The following is a 15,442-nucleotide window of genomic DNA, read 5'->3' on the forward strand; positions in this document are numbered from 1 at the left end:
TTTTTTTTTTTTGGAAAAAAAAAGAGCTTCCTTCTGTTTCCAGGGTTCAATTTTCCATCCTTTGTTCCCCCGGGGATTTTTTTTAACTTGGTTTTCCAAAGGGGGAAAAAAATCCCCCCCCCCCCCCCCCCCTCTTCCCATCTATCAAATAGGATTTCCATCTTCAGCAGTGCTGTAATGAATCCTCGATCGTTGCTATGCTTGATCTGAACTCACTGAAACAACCTTTAGTTTGTCCTTTGGCCAGCCAGTTCAACTTTATCATATAAATCTTAGCTGGACTGATCTAGATAGATCAATCCTTATAGAAACATTGTGCTTTTGAAGAGCAGTTGTATGATATTACGCGTAATTGTTTCTAGCTCCCTCCTCTCTACCAAAATATTGACATTTTCTTTGGTTTTTCATTGTCTCTCTAACATGTTTATGTATTTATTTATTATTTTTCCTTATTGTTTCTCTCCTTATGCAGCTGATGAGGTACTTATAATTAAAAGTGTGACTCACAAAGACTTCAACGCTATGATAAAGGTGAAGATCACATCTCATGAAGCTTAACATTTATTTTTTTGTCTTTTGATGTCTCATTGAGAGAGAGAGAGAGAGAGAGAAGACAGAAACATAGAAGAAAAGATTTGAGACCAGTTATGATGGTCGCATACTGATAGAGTGGGAATTCATATTTCATTTAGTAGATCAGAGTTTTGGTGTCTGTAAGTCATAGAACAGTACCATTTGCGTTATTGACAATTTCGTGTCTCTTTGCTTCCATTTGTAAGTCAGAGGATTCTGCTAAAGCTTCCTTTGATGGTATGGTTAACCTGTTTATGATATGTCAATTGCAGAGTATTCCAAACCCTGTTTATCTCTTCCAAGGGATTGTTCTACGCAGAGGTGCCAAAGGAACCGGAATGAAATCTATAGAACTTGCGCTTTCGATGTGTGACATTGTTGACATATATGGTTTCACAGTTGATCCGGGCTATACTGAATGGTTAGTTTAATTTACTTTTTAGTTATAATTCCAATGTCTCTCTGTGGTTGTTGGGAGGTATTAATCTTGTTTTTCCATATGTAGATCTCTTCCTTGTGTTAAAACATAATAGTGGCATTAAAGTATTCATTAGACAAAAGTAAAAAAAATGGTTTTTTTTTTTTGTAATTTTTTTTTTTTTTCAGTTAGAAGGTTCTGATGATAAACTTTTTGCCTTGGCTAATGTCATCTTTGTTTTCATGCCCCTCCCTTATCAGTGCTAGATAAGGGAATAGGGTAGCTGGCATTTATTTTCCATACAATGAGAAGAAATGGGTGATTTTTTCTGCTAGTTCGTGACATCATCTGTTTTTTTCTTCGTCACAATGAACTTTAGATTTCTTCTGTCTACACATTTATGGTGCTGGTCCTTGTTCAGCCATCTGTACATCCTAACTATTTGTCATCATCTTTTTGCAGGACAAGATACTTCTCTACACCAAGGAAAGGGCATAATCCTCTCCAAGGGCGGGCATACTACCAGCTCCTAGAGTGCCTTGGTGTATGACTACTCTTTATTTCTTTAAAAAAATGTTATGAAATCATCATTGCTCTGATTTATAGGTAGGTATATGCGAGAACTTTTTGCATCCTAATCATTGTCTTTCATCTATGTGCATCAGGTTATTAGGATTCATTCCCCAATGAGAGCTGAAAGGAAGCAAGATTGGTCAGATGTGCCAAGTCGGGAAATGATTAGCAGAGCTCATGCAGCTGCGTTACGATTAAAGAGGGGCCAATCTGGTGATTTGGGTCAGTTCGGTAGTTGTAAGGTTTGGGGCAAGGTGGATGATGACAGCAGTGGCCCTATATCGGGATCTCCAGACATGAGTGATGTCAGGAAAAAATCAAATTACAGTAAATGGGAAACCATGCCTTTCAAGAGTCTTAGAAAGGAAGCACAGGATCACTATTTTCAAATGGAAGGCGTTTCCTTATACAAAATGGATGGCAATAGGTTGGATGATTTGGTATGTGTAAAGCATCCTTCAAAATCTGAGGTGCAATGATAACAACCATTGGGCCCTTTTTCATTCTTGGGTGGTTGCGAGCTGACATAACTGGTATCACCATTTTCTCGTGGAATTTTTGTGAATTAGCTTTTTGGACAGGTTATCCGTAAACTGACTGTAATACTGTCTTATCACGGTGTATTGGAGCAACCCACAAGAGTTCTATAATTCCTAACAGATTCCTTAGAGCAATGGCATTGTAGAACTCAACTTCTGCTCATGCAAAGGAGTTGAGGAATTTTGCAATTTCACTGATATGATCCCATTCTTGCTTTATGTGCAATCATGGGAGGGGAATGTGAAAATGTGAAGGATATGATTATGATTATCACAAGACGGAAATTGAATTACAGGTACTTTGGCTCTGGTTGTTTGAGTTCAAATGTGTATTAGTACAGTTGAAGGGTTTGGTTTGTATTTTGAATAATACGAAGAAAACATTTGTTTAGTTAGTCAGTGAGTAGGCAGGCAGTCTGGTACTCTCTGGTCAGAATCAGTGAATCTGACTGGCATCAATTTCCGAAATTTTCTGAAGTAGTCACATTGTGACTGCTCTCTGCTGGGCTGGCAGTATGCTGTAATAGAGCTACGATGTCAATTACATGTTATTTATTCATTGATTTATTAATTTGGTATGATTCCTTTGAATTATTTATAATAAGTTTCTTGCTCTTTGATAATGTGACTATAGTCGATTATTTTATACGTGACATGCCGGAAGGGAGTTGAACCTCCGCTTTTTATCTTTCCTGTAACGTGTATATAGCTTATTGGCCGTAACGGATTACGATTTAGGACACAATATATATCATAAGGTTCTTGAAAATAGTCATTGATGTTACTTGTCAGCACAGCTGTGAGAAGCATCACCGCTACAATCACAGATGTCAATTGACAAGAGGGTAACAAAGACATTTCGTTTCTTCTGGATAAGTGATTAAGAAAAATATCTAGTTACAAATATCTCCTAATTGATGCGAACATGCTATAACTTTATCAATCTCGTAAGATGGCCTCACAAGGAAAGAGGCAACTAACCCCCCTTATCCCAATTTGTCAAAAATATCTTGTTCTTCCCTTTCCCTATAAATTGGAACCGTGCCTATAATTTGTATATTCGATACCTTACTTGTCAACGCAAAACACACAACATAAACACAACACAAATATTTAAAATGCAGGCTGCTTTGAGCATTTCACCAACAACGCTTGTCCCTTTAACAACCTCCAAGAACTTTTCCCAAGTGGCCATTTATACTCCAAAGCTAGTAGGCAGCTCACTTGCTTCCAGACGCAGCGCAATCAAAGTAGCTGCTACAACAAGCAATGACCCTTCCACATTTGATTACAATTCTGCCTTCTCGTAAGTCATCTTCGCTTTGATCATAATAGTTTAATCGAAATATCACTTTAGTGACCACAGTGTTTGTTATTTTTCAGGGTGTTTCCAGCAGAGGCATGTGAGGTAATCGGTGGAGATGCGTGCTCGGCAGAGATGTATCCTGAGGCGAAGTTGAAACCAGAGGCCAAGAACGACACATCAACAACTGCCTCAGAGCCCATTGAGAGAGAGTATTTAGAGTACAACGATACAAACACGTAATCGTTATAGACCCTATAGCAGCGTGTATAGAATACTTTAATTCTATAAGTAATTAATATGAACAAATTAATTCTAAGTACTAAACAATGATTATGCATTGATGATTTAACAGGGTTTTCAAAGGAGAGGCTTGTGATGATCTTGGAGGAACGTTCTGTGAACGCGAGTACCAGAGAGGAGTCTACTAGAACTAGAAAGAACGTAATATCGGGAAACAACTATTTGATGCTTTTACTGTATATAGTTTACCCCAGTGAACTGGTGTGCATATGGTACAATTTCCTTTTTCTAAAATATTTTTATTTGATGCTGAAAAAAATCAAAAATGCCTTTGTGCTAAGCTAGTTCACACGATCTGTCTGTCAAGAGTTCAAGTGTGGAAAGGGTAGTAATAAATTCAGAATTAATTTATGGTTAAAATTATTAATTAATATTTTAAGGGCATAATATAATTTTTTTGTTACTTGATATTTTTATTTGTGTATTTTATGATAAAAGGATAAAATTATTATTTTGTTAATCAATTAATTTGATAATTAATGATCCGAATAAAAAAGTAATAAAATAAAAGATTTTATAGAAATTATAGTAGTGATATGATAGTGAATAATAATTTTTTGTGGTTATTTAAATTTTTTACAATTATTGAATTAATGAAATTGTAATAACCCATAAAAGAATGAAGAGCATTGATTGTTACACAAGAGGATATTACAAAACAACAGTAGAATCAATGTTATATTCAGAGGAGGTTAAAGTTAATTGTCAAAATAATAAAAAAAGCATGTTAAATTCGAATGCGGTTATAGTAAAAGAACGTTAACCCCAAAGTGGAGGAGGAAATGAATGATGCGGCCGGTATTGTAAATGAATGATGCGGAGGAGGAAATCACTGGTACATAAAAATTAAATCCATACGTCGGGGAGATGACTTGCCGTACATGCTCTAGACCCATAAAACGACTTGGCATCCATGCCTTTTTTGAAAAATTAAATTCATGCGTCGGGGAGATGACTTGCCGTACATGCTCTAGACTCTTAAAACGACTTGACATCCATGCCTTTTTAAAAAATCCCACGAGTCCACGCCTGCTTCAAACGAATCAGCCTTGCTTCCTAAATAATGTATTCCTCTGCAAGTATGGAATTCTAAACTTCGAAGGAAATCTTTTAGAGTCAGGATTCCAAACAGAACGTAAAGGTCCATAAATAAAGTTCACTGACCATCTATTACTTTTCTTTGTTATATATATTAGCTATTTAGTTCAGGTTGTTAAGATTGGTTAACTAACTCAGCGGACATGGTCAGCAAGTCAATGAAGTCGTTATTGTTAGATTCCAAATCTATTATTAAGTTGTAGCAATTTGTTAATCATTAGTTAATCTTCAACTCATTCCTTTCACGTGTATTATCTTAGCAAGGGTTGTTCTGGATACTTAGTATAAATATGCCTTGTACTCACATTCAGATTAACAAGACGTTTTTTTAATTTGGTATCAGAGCCTTCAATCAATCAATTTTCATGGCTTAGGCACAAGTGCATCATCAACAATATCATCCTTTACCTTCACAACTCCAATTAAACTTGCAAATCTAACTACCTGATCTGAAAGTCTTTAATTCTCTCTTTAGTCCGAGCTAATGAACTTAAGAGTCTTCTTGATGGCTCTAGAGCGTGTGCAGATCAGTTTCTTTTCAATACCATAGGAAATTCCAATGCTGCTTGAAGAAACTCTAATGTTACTCCACAAGAAAATCCTGCATTTGCTGTATGGAAGAAGCAGGAGCTCTTGAGCTGGCTGTTGTTAATATTGAAGTCTTTAGCATTGTGGTAAATTCTAAAACTTCTCATGAATTGTGGACTAGCTTAGAACAATAATTTGGATTTGAAACTGCTATTAAGAAAGTTCATCTGAAAATGATGTTAAATAATCTGAAGAAAAGTTTCATGAATGTTACTGAGTATTTTAGCAAATTAAAATGTCACTATTGAATTAGTTGTTGCTGGAAGTCCTGTTAGCTCCTTAAATTTCATCACTCATCTGATTTCTGGACTAGGTCAGCCTTATTACTCAGTGGTTGTGTATATTGAAGTAAATGTATTTAAGATGAGCATCATTGAGGCTTATTCTATGTTGCTGACGCATGAGGCTCGTTTAGAAAGTAATCACTCTAATACTTTTAAGGAAACCAAGCTGAACCATGCTGCTAGCTTGGTTTAAGCTGGGAATAATCAAAAAAAGGCTAATAACAGTGTAGGTTGGAACAATAATAATCTAGGAAATTGGAATGGAAACAGTGCAAATAGAAATGGAAACAATAATTGGAATAGGAACTTCAACAACAAAGGAGGTTTCAACTCAAGAAGAGGTGGTTTTTCAGGACAAAATTCAGGGAGAGGGTAATGGAATTGAAACTAGAATAGTTGGAGTGTAAATCAAGGGAAAAATAACTTTGCTGGTAATAGTTTTTATGGAAATGGTGGATACTCAAGTGGTTTCAGCGGTTTCAGTGGTTTTGAAAGAGGTGTAGGTAGAGGAAATATCATTTGCCATATCTACTTTAAGCATAATCACTCAGCTACTGAGTGTAAGTTTTCCAGTACAAGGCAACTTTTCAAGTCAGAATTAAGTCTCTAAAGCTGCTTACATGGTGACATCAGGAGGAGCTGCTGATCAAGGATGGTACCTGGACAGTGGAATAACACATCATCTCACAAATAATGTGTAGAATTTAACCAAAGGTAAACCTTATTTTCGATTTCATTTGCTTATAGTTGGTAATGGACAAGGTCTTGAGATTACACACATAGGCTGCACATACCTTTATAATTCCTTAGGAAACCAATTAAACCTTACAAATGTTTTGTATGTGCCTAAAATCACCAAAAATCTTGTAAGTTTATCTAAACTTCTTTTAGAAAATCATATAATCATTGAATTTATTTCCAATTATTGTTTTATCAAGGACAAGATGCAAAGAACTTTGCTAGCACTGGTGATTGGTGAAGATGGACTCTTCAAATTACTATCTCAAGATGAATATTTCCTTAATTCTAATAGTGTGTTTACATCATTGAATGGAAATGTAGTGGAATGTGAATGAGTTGCAATGAGAATGAAGAATGAGAATAAGATTCCAATGTTTATTTGGAAAAAATAAATGGGAATGGGAATGTACTGGAATGTCATTGATGTGTTTACTTGGCAAAATAAATGGGAATGAGGAATGAGAATGAGAATTAATTTATCAAAACACTTATAGTATTAAATAATGTAATTTTCATCAACTAGATACATGTATAAATATTGTTATAAAAATGATAGTAATTAAAAAAATAAAATTAATAATAATAATAAATGATAATAATGATAATATTAATAAAAATAATAATAACAATAATTAATAATAACTAAAATAAGAAAGTTAACAAAATTTAATAATAATAATAATAATAATGACATTTAAAATAATAAAATTAATTGTGATTTGAACGAGGATAATTCGGGAAATATAAAAAAAATTAGAGAGATACAAAAGTCAGTTCATAGAATGGGAATCCCCATTCCCACCCCCCCATGAGAATGAGATTTTCATTCCTTGTTCCCAAATTATGTGGGACCCACACATTTTATTCGCATTCCCAAATTACATTTTGCCAAGTGAACATGTATTTCATTCTCATTCCTTCATTCTCATTCCCTAAACCCTCAAGTAAACACATTATAAAGTCTCAATTTTAAACCTAAGTCCATATTGTCTGTTTTTCCTAATAATCAAGTTCATGTTGATTCTAATAAAGATCCTCTAAGTTGTCTAACTTCAATTAGTGAGAGTATGCTGTTGTGGCACAATAGACTTGGTCATCCAAACAGACATGTTCTGCAAACAATAATGAAAACTCTTCCTTTGCTTCCAAATCATACTCAATCTCTTAAATTTTGTGATGCATGTCAGTATGGCAAACTACATCAATTTCATTATCCTATCATTGAAATAAAATCAAAAGTTCCTCTCCAACTCTTATATGCTGATTTATGGGGACCAACTTCTGAACCATCTATGGATGGTTATAAGTATTATGTTTCTTTTGTTGATGATTTCATAAGATACTACTGGATCTTGCCTATTACACTCAAATTTGAAGCACTCGATACATTCAAGCACTTTAAAATTCTTATTGAAAAACAATTCTCTTTACTTATCAAAACACTACAAAACAAACACGAGTGGTAAGTTTTAGCCTTCAATTCTTTTCCACAACACGAGGGTATCTATTTTAGACATAGATGTCCTCATACTCACTGTCAAAATGGTGTGGTTGAAAGAAAATATGGACGCATTGTAGAGACTTGACTCATTCTTCTTTCTCAAGCTCAATTACCACTGTTCTTCTGGTGGGAGGCTTTTCATACAACCTCTTATGTGATTAACAGAATGCCAACAACAGTACTTGGAAATCTATCTCCTTTTCAAAAGTTACATAACCAATCTCCTGATTACAAATTCATAAGGTTTTTGGATGTTCATGTTTTTCTTTACTTAGACAAGTATAAGCTTGACTTTCATACTTAGAAATGTGTTTTCATAGGTTACAGTCCTATTCATAAGGGTTACAAATGTCTAAACAGGTTAGGAAAAATCTTTGTGGCAGGGCATGTCAATTTTAATGAGTTAGAATTCCCATACTCTGAGCTATTTTCTAAATAAAAGAAATTTGATCTCTCCAATTTTGATGTTGTTACTTTTCCACCAGTCCATTTTTCTTTCTCTCCAAACTCTATGTTTGCTGACAGTAGCAATGACACTTTCTTAGATGCAGTCTTTGCTGTAACTATGTCTTTTAGCAGGCAAGGCCTCGTACTCTGCCTCGTTGTTAGAGGCCTTGAACCCAAACCTGAGGGCAGAGTTTATCTCTGTATGCTCTAGGGTGACTAAAATCAATCCTGCTCCACTCCCTTATTGGTTCAACGATCCATCCACATATAATCTCCAGGTTGGTATTATTGCTTCACTAATCCTAGCCTCCTTGAACTAGTTACCAGTAAATTCAGCTATAAAGTCTGCGGCTGCTTGCCCTTTAATTAATGTTCTAGGTCGGTACCTAATATCATGCTCTCTCAGCTCTACAGCCCACTGTACCAACCTTCCTGACACCTCTGGTGATTGCATTATCTGCCTCAAGGGCTGGTTTGTGAGCTCCACTATGATGTGAGCCTGAAAGTAAGGCCTTAGTTTCCTGGCGGATACTACTAGTGCTAAAGCCATTTTTTTATAGCTGGATACCTTGTCTTGGTATTTAACGGAGCATGACTCACATAATAAACTAGCTTTTGTCCCTTACTCTCCTCTCTTATCAATACTAAACTGACTGTCGAGTCTGAAACGGCCAAGTATAAGTAAATATCTTCTCTCAATATTGGTTTAGAGAGAATTGGAGGACTTCCCATATACCTCTTCAACTCCTAGAAGGCTTTCTCGCATTCCTCTATCCGTACCATTTATATGTCGCTTGTGAAATAAATTGATTCAAGGCCGCAACTCTTTTTGTGAACCTTTAAACTTCTCTAATTAATTTTGGAGACTCCATATCTAGAAGGGCTTGAATTTTTTCTGGGTTAGCTTATATTCCTCACTGGCTTACCATGAACCCTAAAATCTTTCCTGAGGAAACTCCAAAAGCGCATTTGCTTGGGTTTAACTTCATATTGTACTGCTTCAAAATCTTGAATGTTTCATCTAAGTCTGTGATATGATCTTCCATTTTCTTACTTTTGACAAGCATATCATCTATGTAGGCCTCCATATTTCTTTCAATCTGATTATGAAACATTTTATTGACCAACATTTGATAGGTTGCTTCTGTATTTTTTAACCTAAAAGGCATAACGTTATAGCAGTACAGGCGTTTATTCGTGATAAAATATGTCTTTTCCTTATCTAGAGGGTACATCTGAATTTGGTTATACCTAGAATATGCATCCATAAAAGTAAGCAGCTCATGCCTTGCAGTAGCATCAATCAACTAATCAATTCTAAGCAAAAGAAAGCTATCTTTGGGACTTGTTTATTTAAGTCAATGAAGTCTATACAGATCCTCCACTTTCCATTTGGCTTTTTAACCATCACTACATTAGCCAATCAGTTTGGATAATAGGACTCTCTAATGAAGCCTACTTTTAAAAGTTTTTCAACCTCTTCTTCTATTACTTTGTATCTTTCTAAATTAAAAGGATCTCCTCTTTTGTCGTACTGGCTTGTGACTTGGATCTACATTTAATCGATGGACTATCACCTCTAGATTTATACCAGGCATGTCTTCATCGGACCATGCAAACACATCAGACTGTGATATGAGAAAATCTTCTAGTTGTTTTCGTATTTTTAGGGTTAATAATGACCCAACATGAATTGTCTTGCTTTAATCATTGTACCGCACTTGGATATTGTCTAACTCTTCTATTGGTGATCCTTTTTGTTCGTTTCTCTCCTCTCTAGGATCAAGCGTGACTTGAAGATATTCTCGTTTGTCCATTTTGCCTTTTAAGGCTGTGGCATAACATTTTTTGGACTCTTCTTGATCTGCCCTTAAGATTTCAGTCCCATTTTGTGTATGAAATTTTATCATTAAGTGGAAGTTGAGGTTATTGCTCGAAAAAGATTGAGGGTTGGTCTACCTAAGATAACATTATAGATCGAAGGGTGTTCCACTACTAAGAAACCCATCATCTTAGTAGCTTGGTGAGGTGGTTCTCTAATGGTAATGGGTAGGTCTTACTGCCTAAAGGAATCAAACACTCCCCGCGAAAGCCAATCAATGGAGTGTGAATTTGCTTCAATTTTTCTCTTATTATATTCATCTTGTCAAATGCTGCTGCATATAAAATATCTGCTAAACTCCCGTTGTCCACTAAAACTCTGAAAACTTTTCTATTTGCCAGAGTTATCGAAACAACCAGAGTATCATCGTGCAACTGATGTATCCCTCTAGCTTCCTCTTTTATGAAAGTGATAGTACTATGTTCCATCCTAGCTTCTTTTGGGGGTTTACCCACAAGTTTACTGGTAAAGGCACCGATGCTGCTCGAATCTCCCGTACATGAGCTTTTTGTGCCCTGTTGGAGTCCCCTCCTCCTGCAAGTCCACCAAATATAGTTCTTATAGGAGCTCTTCCTGCAACTTCTTGGTTTTTTATATGTTCGGGTGCTATTGCAGCAATATTTTGTGGCGCATCAGTTGAGGCTTCATTTTGAATATCTATGCGCTCTTTCCTTTTTACAAAGTCTTTCAAATACCCTCGCTGGATAAAGGACTCTATTTCCTCTTTAAGATCAAAGTAGTCATTAGTATTATGGCTATGATCTCTATGATGCCTACAATATTTGCTTCCGTCTTTTCGATTTGGTGCGATCTTGATTTCTTTGGGCTTCCATAAAAAATCTAGGTTCCTTATCTGCATGAGCAGCTATTCTCTTGGTACACTAAGTGGCGTGTACCCATAATACCTGCTTTCTGGGATTTTTAATCCCCTACTGCCTCCTAATCTACTTCTTTTATCTCGATTTTCAACATGTTCATCCTTCCTTTTTCGTTTTTCTTCAGCCCTCTGAGGGTCCGGATCTACTTCTCTTTTTGCATTGGTCAGTTCATCGGCATTAGAGTATTTTTAAGCTCTCAATAGCAACTCGGTGAAAGTCCTTGGTGCATTCTTAGCAAGTGAGTAATGGAATCTCTCTGGTCGCAAGCTTGCCATTATGGCTGTTAATGCCACAACATCTATACAATTTTCTACTCTTACTGCCTCTTTATTAAAACGAACAATATAGTCCTTTAATAATTCATCTTTCCCATGCTTCACTAATAACAAGTGAGTTGGGGGAAGCTGATGGTCTCTTGCTCGCACAAATTGACTAATAAAGATCTGACTTAGTTGGGTAAATAAAGAGATAGATCCAGGCTTCAGCTTCCTATACCACTTACGCACTACTCCTATAAGCGTTACGGAGAAAGCCCTGCACATAGGGATGGCAATGGGCACCGCCCGCAGTGGGTTTGCCATTACCAAACCCAAACCCGCACAAAATTTAAATTACCAAACCCACCCGCAACCCGCAGCGGGTTTTAATTTTTTTACAAAAACCCACTCGCAGCGGGTTTTAACAATTACCAAACCCGCAATGGTATCCGGCGGATTTTTTGCGGGTTTCCGTATTTAAAATCACAAATGTTTAATATATAAATTTATAATAATAACCTCAAATTCCATATAACATACTCAATTTTATATTTAAATAATGTAAATGAAAAATTAAAATTTCCACATCAATTCAACACAAATTCTCAAATTTAAGTATAAATTACACAAATCCATTTAAAAAACACAAACTAGTATCTAAAAATAATAATTACATTTCATATTATCATTTAAAACAAGCTCCAAGAGAAGATATTCATTTCATTCACTACCATAAGCACCCATCCAACACAATGCCTATAATAATAATTAAGATTAATATTTTCAAATACTAATTCGAAGGAAAATGCCTTTAGTTTTCTTTAGATTATGACTTTAGAATAGGATATACGCCACATACACAACTTTGAGTCTTTTGCTATTTGGTAATTTAATTAATGATATTATTTTTTTTATACAGTTTTAGATTAAAATTAAATTAAAAATATTTGAAAAAAATATTGCGGGTTTGGTGGATATCCATGCGGGTATCCACCGGATATAAGGTTAATACCAAACCCACCCGCATCCATGTGCATGTTTTAATTTATAATACTAAACCCGCCCGCAACGGGTAAAATTACCCGCAACGGGCGGGTTTTGGTGGGTGGGTTTGGGCGGGTTTGCGGGTACAATTGCCATCCCTACCTGCACATGGCTGCTCCTGTCGTCCCCTGCAACTTCATCCACGACTTGAAGGTCTCTAGATGCTCAGTTGGATCTTCTTCACCTCCATATGACTTGATGTGGGGCATTTTAAATTTTACTGGAAATGAGGCCTCGAGTATATCTTTGGTGAAAGGTGATTCTACCTCTTCTAAGAGTGGTTCTGCAGGACTTTTCTCCATACCATCCACCTATTTCTTAAGCATTTTCAATTCTGCTTCAAGACTTGCCAACCCAGTACTAGCACTAGAACCCTCTGACTCATGCTTCTTACATTGACGTTTTGAATTCAACTTGTAGCACAAATCCTACTTGGTCTGCAGCACATGTTGGAGGTCTCTTGGGTGATTAGTATAACTTGCATGAGTCTCTGCTCTTATGGCTGATCTAATTGGGTTGCTTTTCTGACGAACCTGTTGTGAGCTATTATTGTTATCTTGTAGAGTATCTTGCAAGTCATTCTACAGCCCTTTCTTCTCCCGCGGAGGCGGATTTGGGTTTGCTCTATGTTTCTAGTTCTTTATATACTGGAGAACCCTGGCCATATTTTGTGTTAAATCAGCCACTTACTGTGCGCGTGGTAGATGTGACCCAGCATTATTACACTACCTTCTTGATGGACTAGGAATTGGGTGCAACCTGCTATTGCGGCTGCGATAACTACGCTGACTTGTGGCTACCGAGGGTTTGATGCGACCTTAATAACAGTGTTTTATACTGTCCCAACAAACGGTGCCAAATTGTTGACCCAGATTTCTGGTCAACTTAGAGAATTAATTTATGTAGGGGCGATATAACAAAAAGACACAGAGAATTAACGTAGTTCGGCCTTTGACCTACGTCCACGAGCAAAGAAAGATAAATATTTTATTAAGATTGCACTTACAACTTAACTCCCTCTCTTTTTGCTATTTTTTTTTATGCCTTACACTATGAGATACCTCTGTTTTTATAGCATTTTATAAAGAAAGTACTTTTACAATTTAAACTCTATCTAACTCTCCTCTATTCTCTAGTATTTAATTACAAAATATTTCTACCTTTTCAAAGGTCGTATCCGTGTCAGACTTTATTTAATTTGTTTCTGAACCAAGCAATGTCCATCTATTGTCCTTTAATGATAGCTCCTCTATTTAGACTTGTCTTTTTTTGTGCGGTCCATAATCTAGAACTGGTTCAAGGGCTGTTTGGATCCATGACTTCTGTCATCCTCTGCTCCTGCTCCCCATTCCCGGGGAGACTAATTCCTACTTCCCATTCTTGGGTGACTAATTCCTACTTTTCATCTAATTCCTGATCCCCACTCCTGGGAGTCTAATTCCTGCTTCCCCAATCCTGGGGGAGCATGGTTTCGTTGCTCCCATTCCTAGGAGCCTAATTTCTGCTCCCCGTTCGTGGGGGAGCAGGAATCTTGAGGGAGCATGATTCCTGCTCCCCATTCTTGGGGAGCCTGACTTCTAGGGCTCATCTTTAAGAGAATAATTCCTGCTCTTCATTCTGGGGGAGCATATTTCCTAGGGTCCATTCTTGAGGGTATAATTTATGCTCCTCATTCTTGGGGGAGCATATTTCCTGTGGTCCATTCTTGAGGGTATAATTCATGCTCCCCATTTTTGGGGGAGCATATTTTCTGGGGCTCATTCTTGGGGGTAGAATTCCTGCTCCCCATTTTTAGGGGAGCATATTTTCTGGGGCCCATTTTGGGGGTAGAATTCTTGCTCTCTATTCTTGGGGGCATAATTTCTGGGACATCACTTTGTGCTTTATTGACTACTTTACATTTTCTACAACAGTTACCTATCACAAATTACTCGATGACATAATATGTCTATCTGGTTTAATAATCATCATCGAATTATTTGACACAATATTTGCTACACCTAACAGAACGAAGAATCAAGTTGTCAAGTGTGCACCGATAGTGCTTGATTGTGAAAAAGAGGAAGAAGAAAGATGTACCATTTGTTTAGAGGCTGGTTTTGGTACAATAATACGACTGCAATGTTAGCATCAATTTCATGAAAGTGCATCACCCGTTGGTTTGATTAGAGTTATAGCTACCCTATATGTCGTTTTAACATGGCAACCGCTGTTATTCAAATAATGTTTAGTAGATAGTAATAAACTTGTAATAAAGCCACATCGAGATGGATCGGGATTCTTTATATATTAAGTAAATAACTCAATTGTTAATTGGTAGTGAATAAATAAAAAAATTAAAAAATTAAATTTTACCCACACATTATTACAAAAATACATATTGCAAAAGATCTTTAAAAATTCGATAGAACTCAGAACTAGAAGATATTATAACTTTTTTTAATAAAATGTAATGTGTTTTTTTTAAAAAAAAATTACTTCGATACTAAATAATAAATCAGGTTGATTATAGTATTCAATGTCTTTATTCAACCAATGTAGTTATATTATAAACTTTATATATCAATTTTGTAACTATTCATTACTCATTTGAGATTCACGTATATACATTTAAATGTTGTTTTGACTATCTAAAGGAATTCCACATCACATGAAAATTACCTCTCATATATAAGAGTATCCGAACATCTCAAACTCAATTTAAAATAATAATAATAATAATAATAATAAGGGAAAAAATACAAACATGGGGCAAATTCACTAACTTGGGATGGTATAAAGGAGAATCCAGAGTATTTATAAAGACGTTATGCACTCTAACTATACATACAATAACTTTCACAGTCATAAAAAATTTTGATCTCAAGTTTGGACCGTTATAAATAAGAATAAATTCTCTAAACTCCGTCGTAACTTACCTCTATATTACTTACATTAATTACTTATTAATGTATTTATCTTCATATTACTTACACTATGAATAATTACGTCAAAATAATAATTTTTAAACTAA

At 35.8% G+C, this 15,442-nt stretch overlaps 2 protein-coding genes across 2 annotated transcripts in view; both read left to right on the top strand.

Annotated features, from left to right (window-relative positions):
- The window catches only part of LOC18051967 (sialyltransferase-like protein 5), a 6,145-nt gene extending 3,478 nt beyond the window's left edge, over positions 1-2,667 (top strand). The window contains exons 6-9 of the mRNA XM_006446876.2: positions 328-531; positions 846-994; positions 1,454-1,535; positions 1,657-2,667. Coding sequence (XP_006446939.2) covers positions 328-531; positions 846-994; positions 1,454-1,535; positions 1,657-2,043 — 822 coding nt within the window. The 3' untranslated portion in view covers positions 2,044-2,667. The remainder of the gene's footprint in view (positions 1-327; positions 532-845; positions 995-1,453; positions 1,536-1,656) is intronic.
- Positions 2,668-3,074: 407 nt separating this feature from the next.
- LOC18051968 (light-regulated protein 1, chloroplastic) lies at positions 3,075-4,069 on the top strand. Its single transcript, XM_006446878.2, has 3 exons — positions 3,075-3,409; positions 3,487-3,645; positions 3,762-4,069. The coding sequence occupies exons 1-3, from the start codon at positions 3,222-3,224 to the stop codon at positions 3,835-3,837; spliced, it is 423 nt and encodes a 140-aa protein (XP_006446941.1). The 5' UTR covers positions 3,075-3,221; the 3' UTR covers positions 3,838-4,069.
- Positions 4,070-15,442: the final 11,373 nt, after the last annotated feature.

The sequence above is a fragment of the Citrus clementina genome, unplaced genomic scaffold (genome assembly GCF_000493195.1).
Source record: "Citrus clementina cultivar Clemenules unplaced genomic scaffold, Citrus_clementina_v1.0 scaffold_2, whole genome shotgun sequence".
Taxonomy (NCBI): domain Eukaryota; kingdom Viridiplantae; phylum Streptophyta; class Magnoliopsida; order Sapindales; family Rutaceae; genus Citrus; species Citrus x clementina.

Bases quoted from the DNA above. Each gene is read 5' to 3' on its own strand.
- LOC18051968 (XM_006446878.2), top strand. From the start codon at position 3,222: ATGCAGGCTGCTTTGAGCATTTCACCAACAACGCTTGTCCCTTTAACA. The intron at 3,410-3,486 runs GTAAGTCATCTT...GTTATTTTTCAG, and splicing joins GATTACAATTCTGCCTTCTC to GGTGTTTCCAGCAGAGGCAT. The intron at 3,646-3,761 runs GTAATCGTTATA...ATGATTTAACAG, and splicing joins GAGTACAACGATACAAACAC to GGTTTTCAAAGGAGAGGCTT.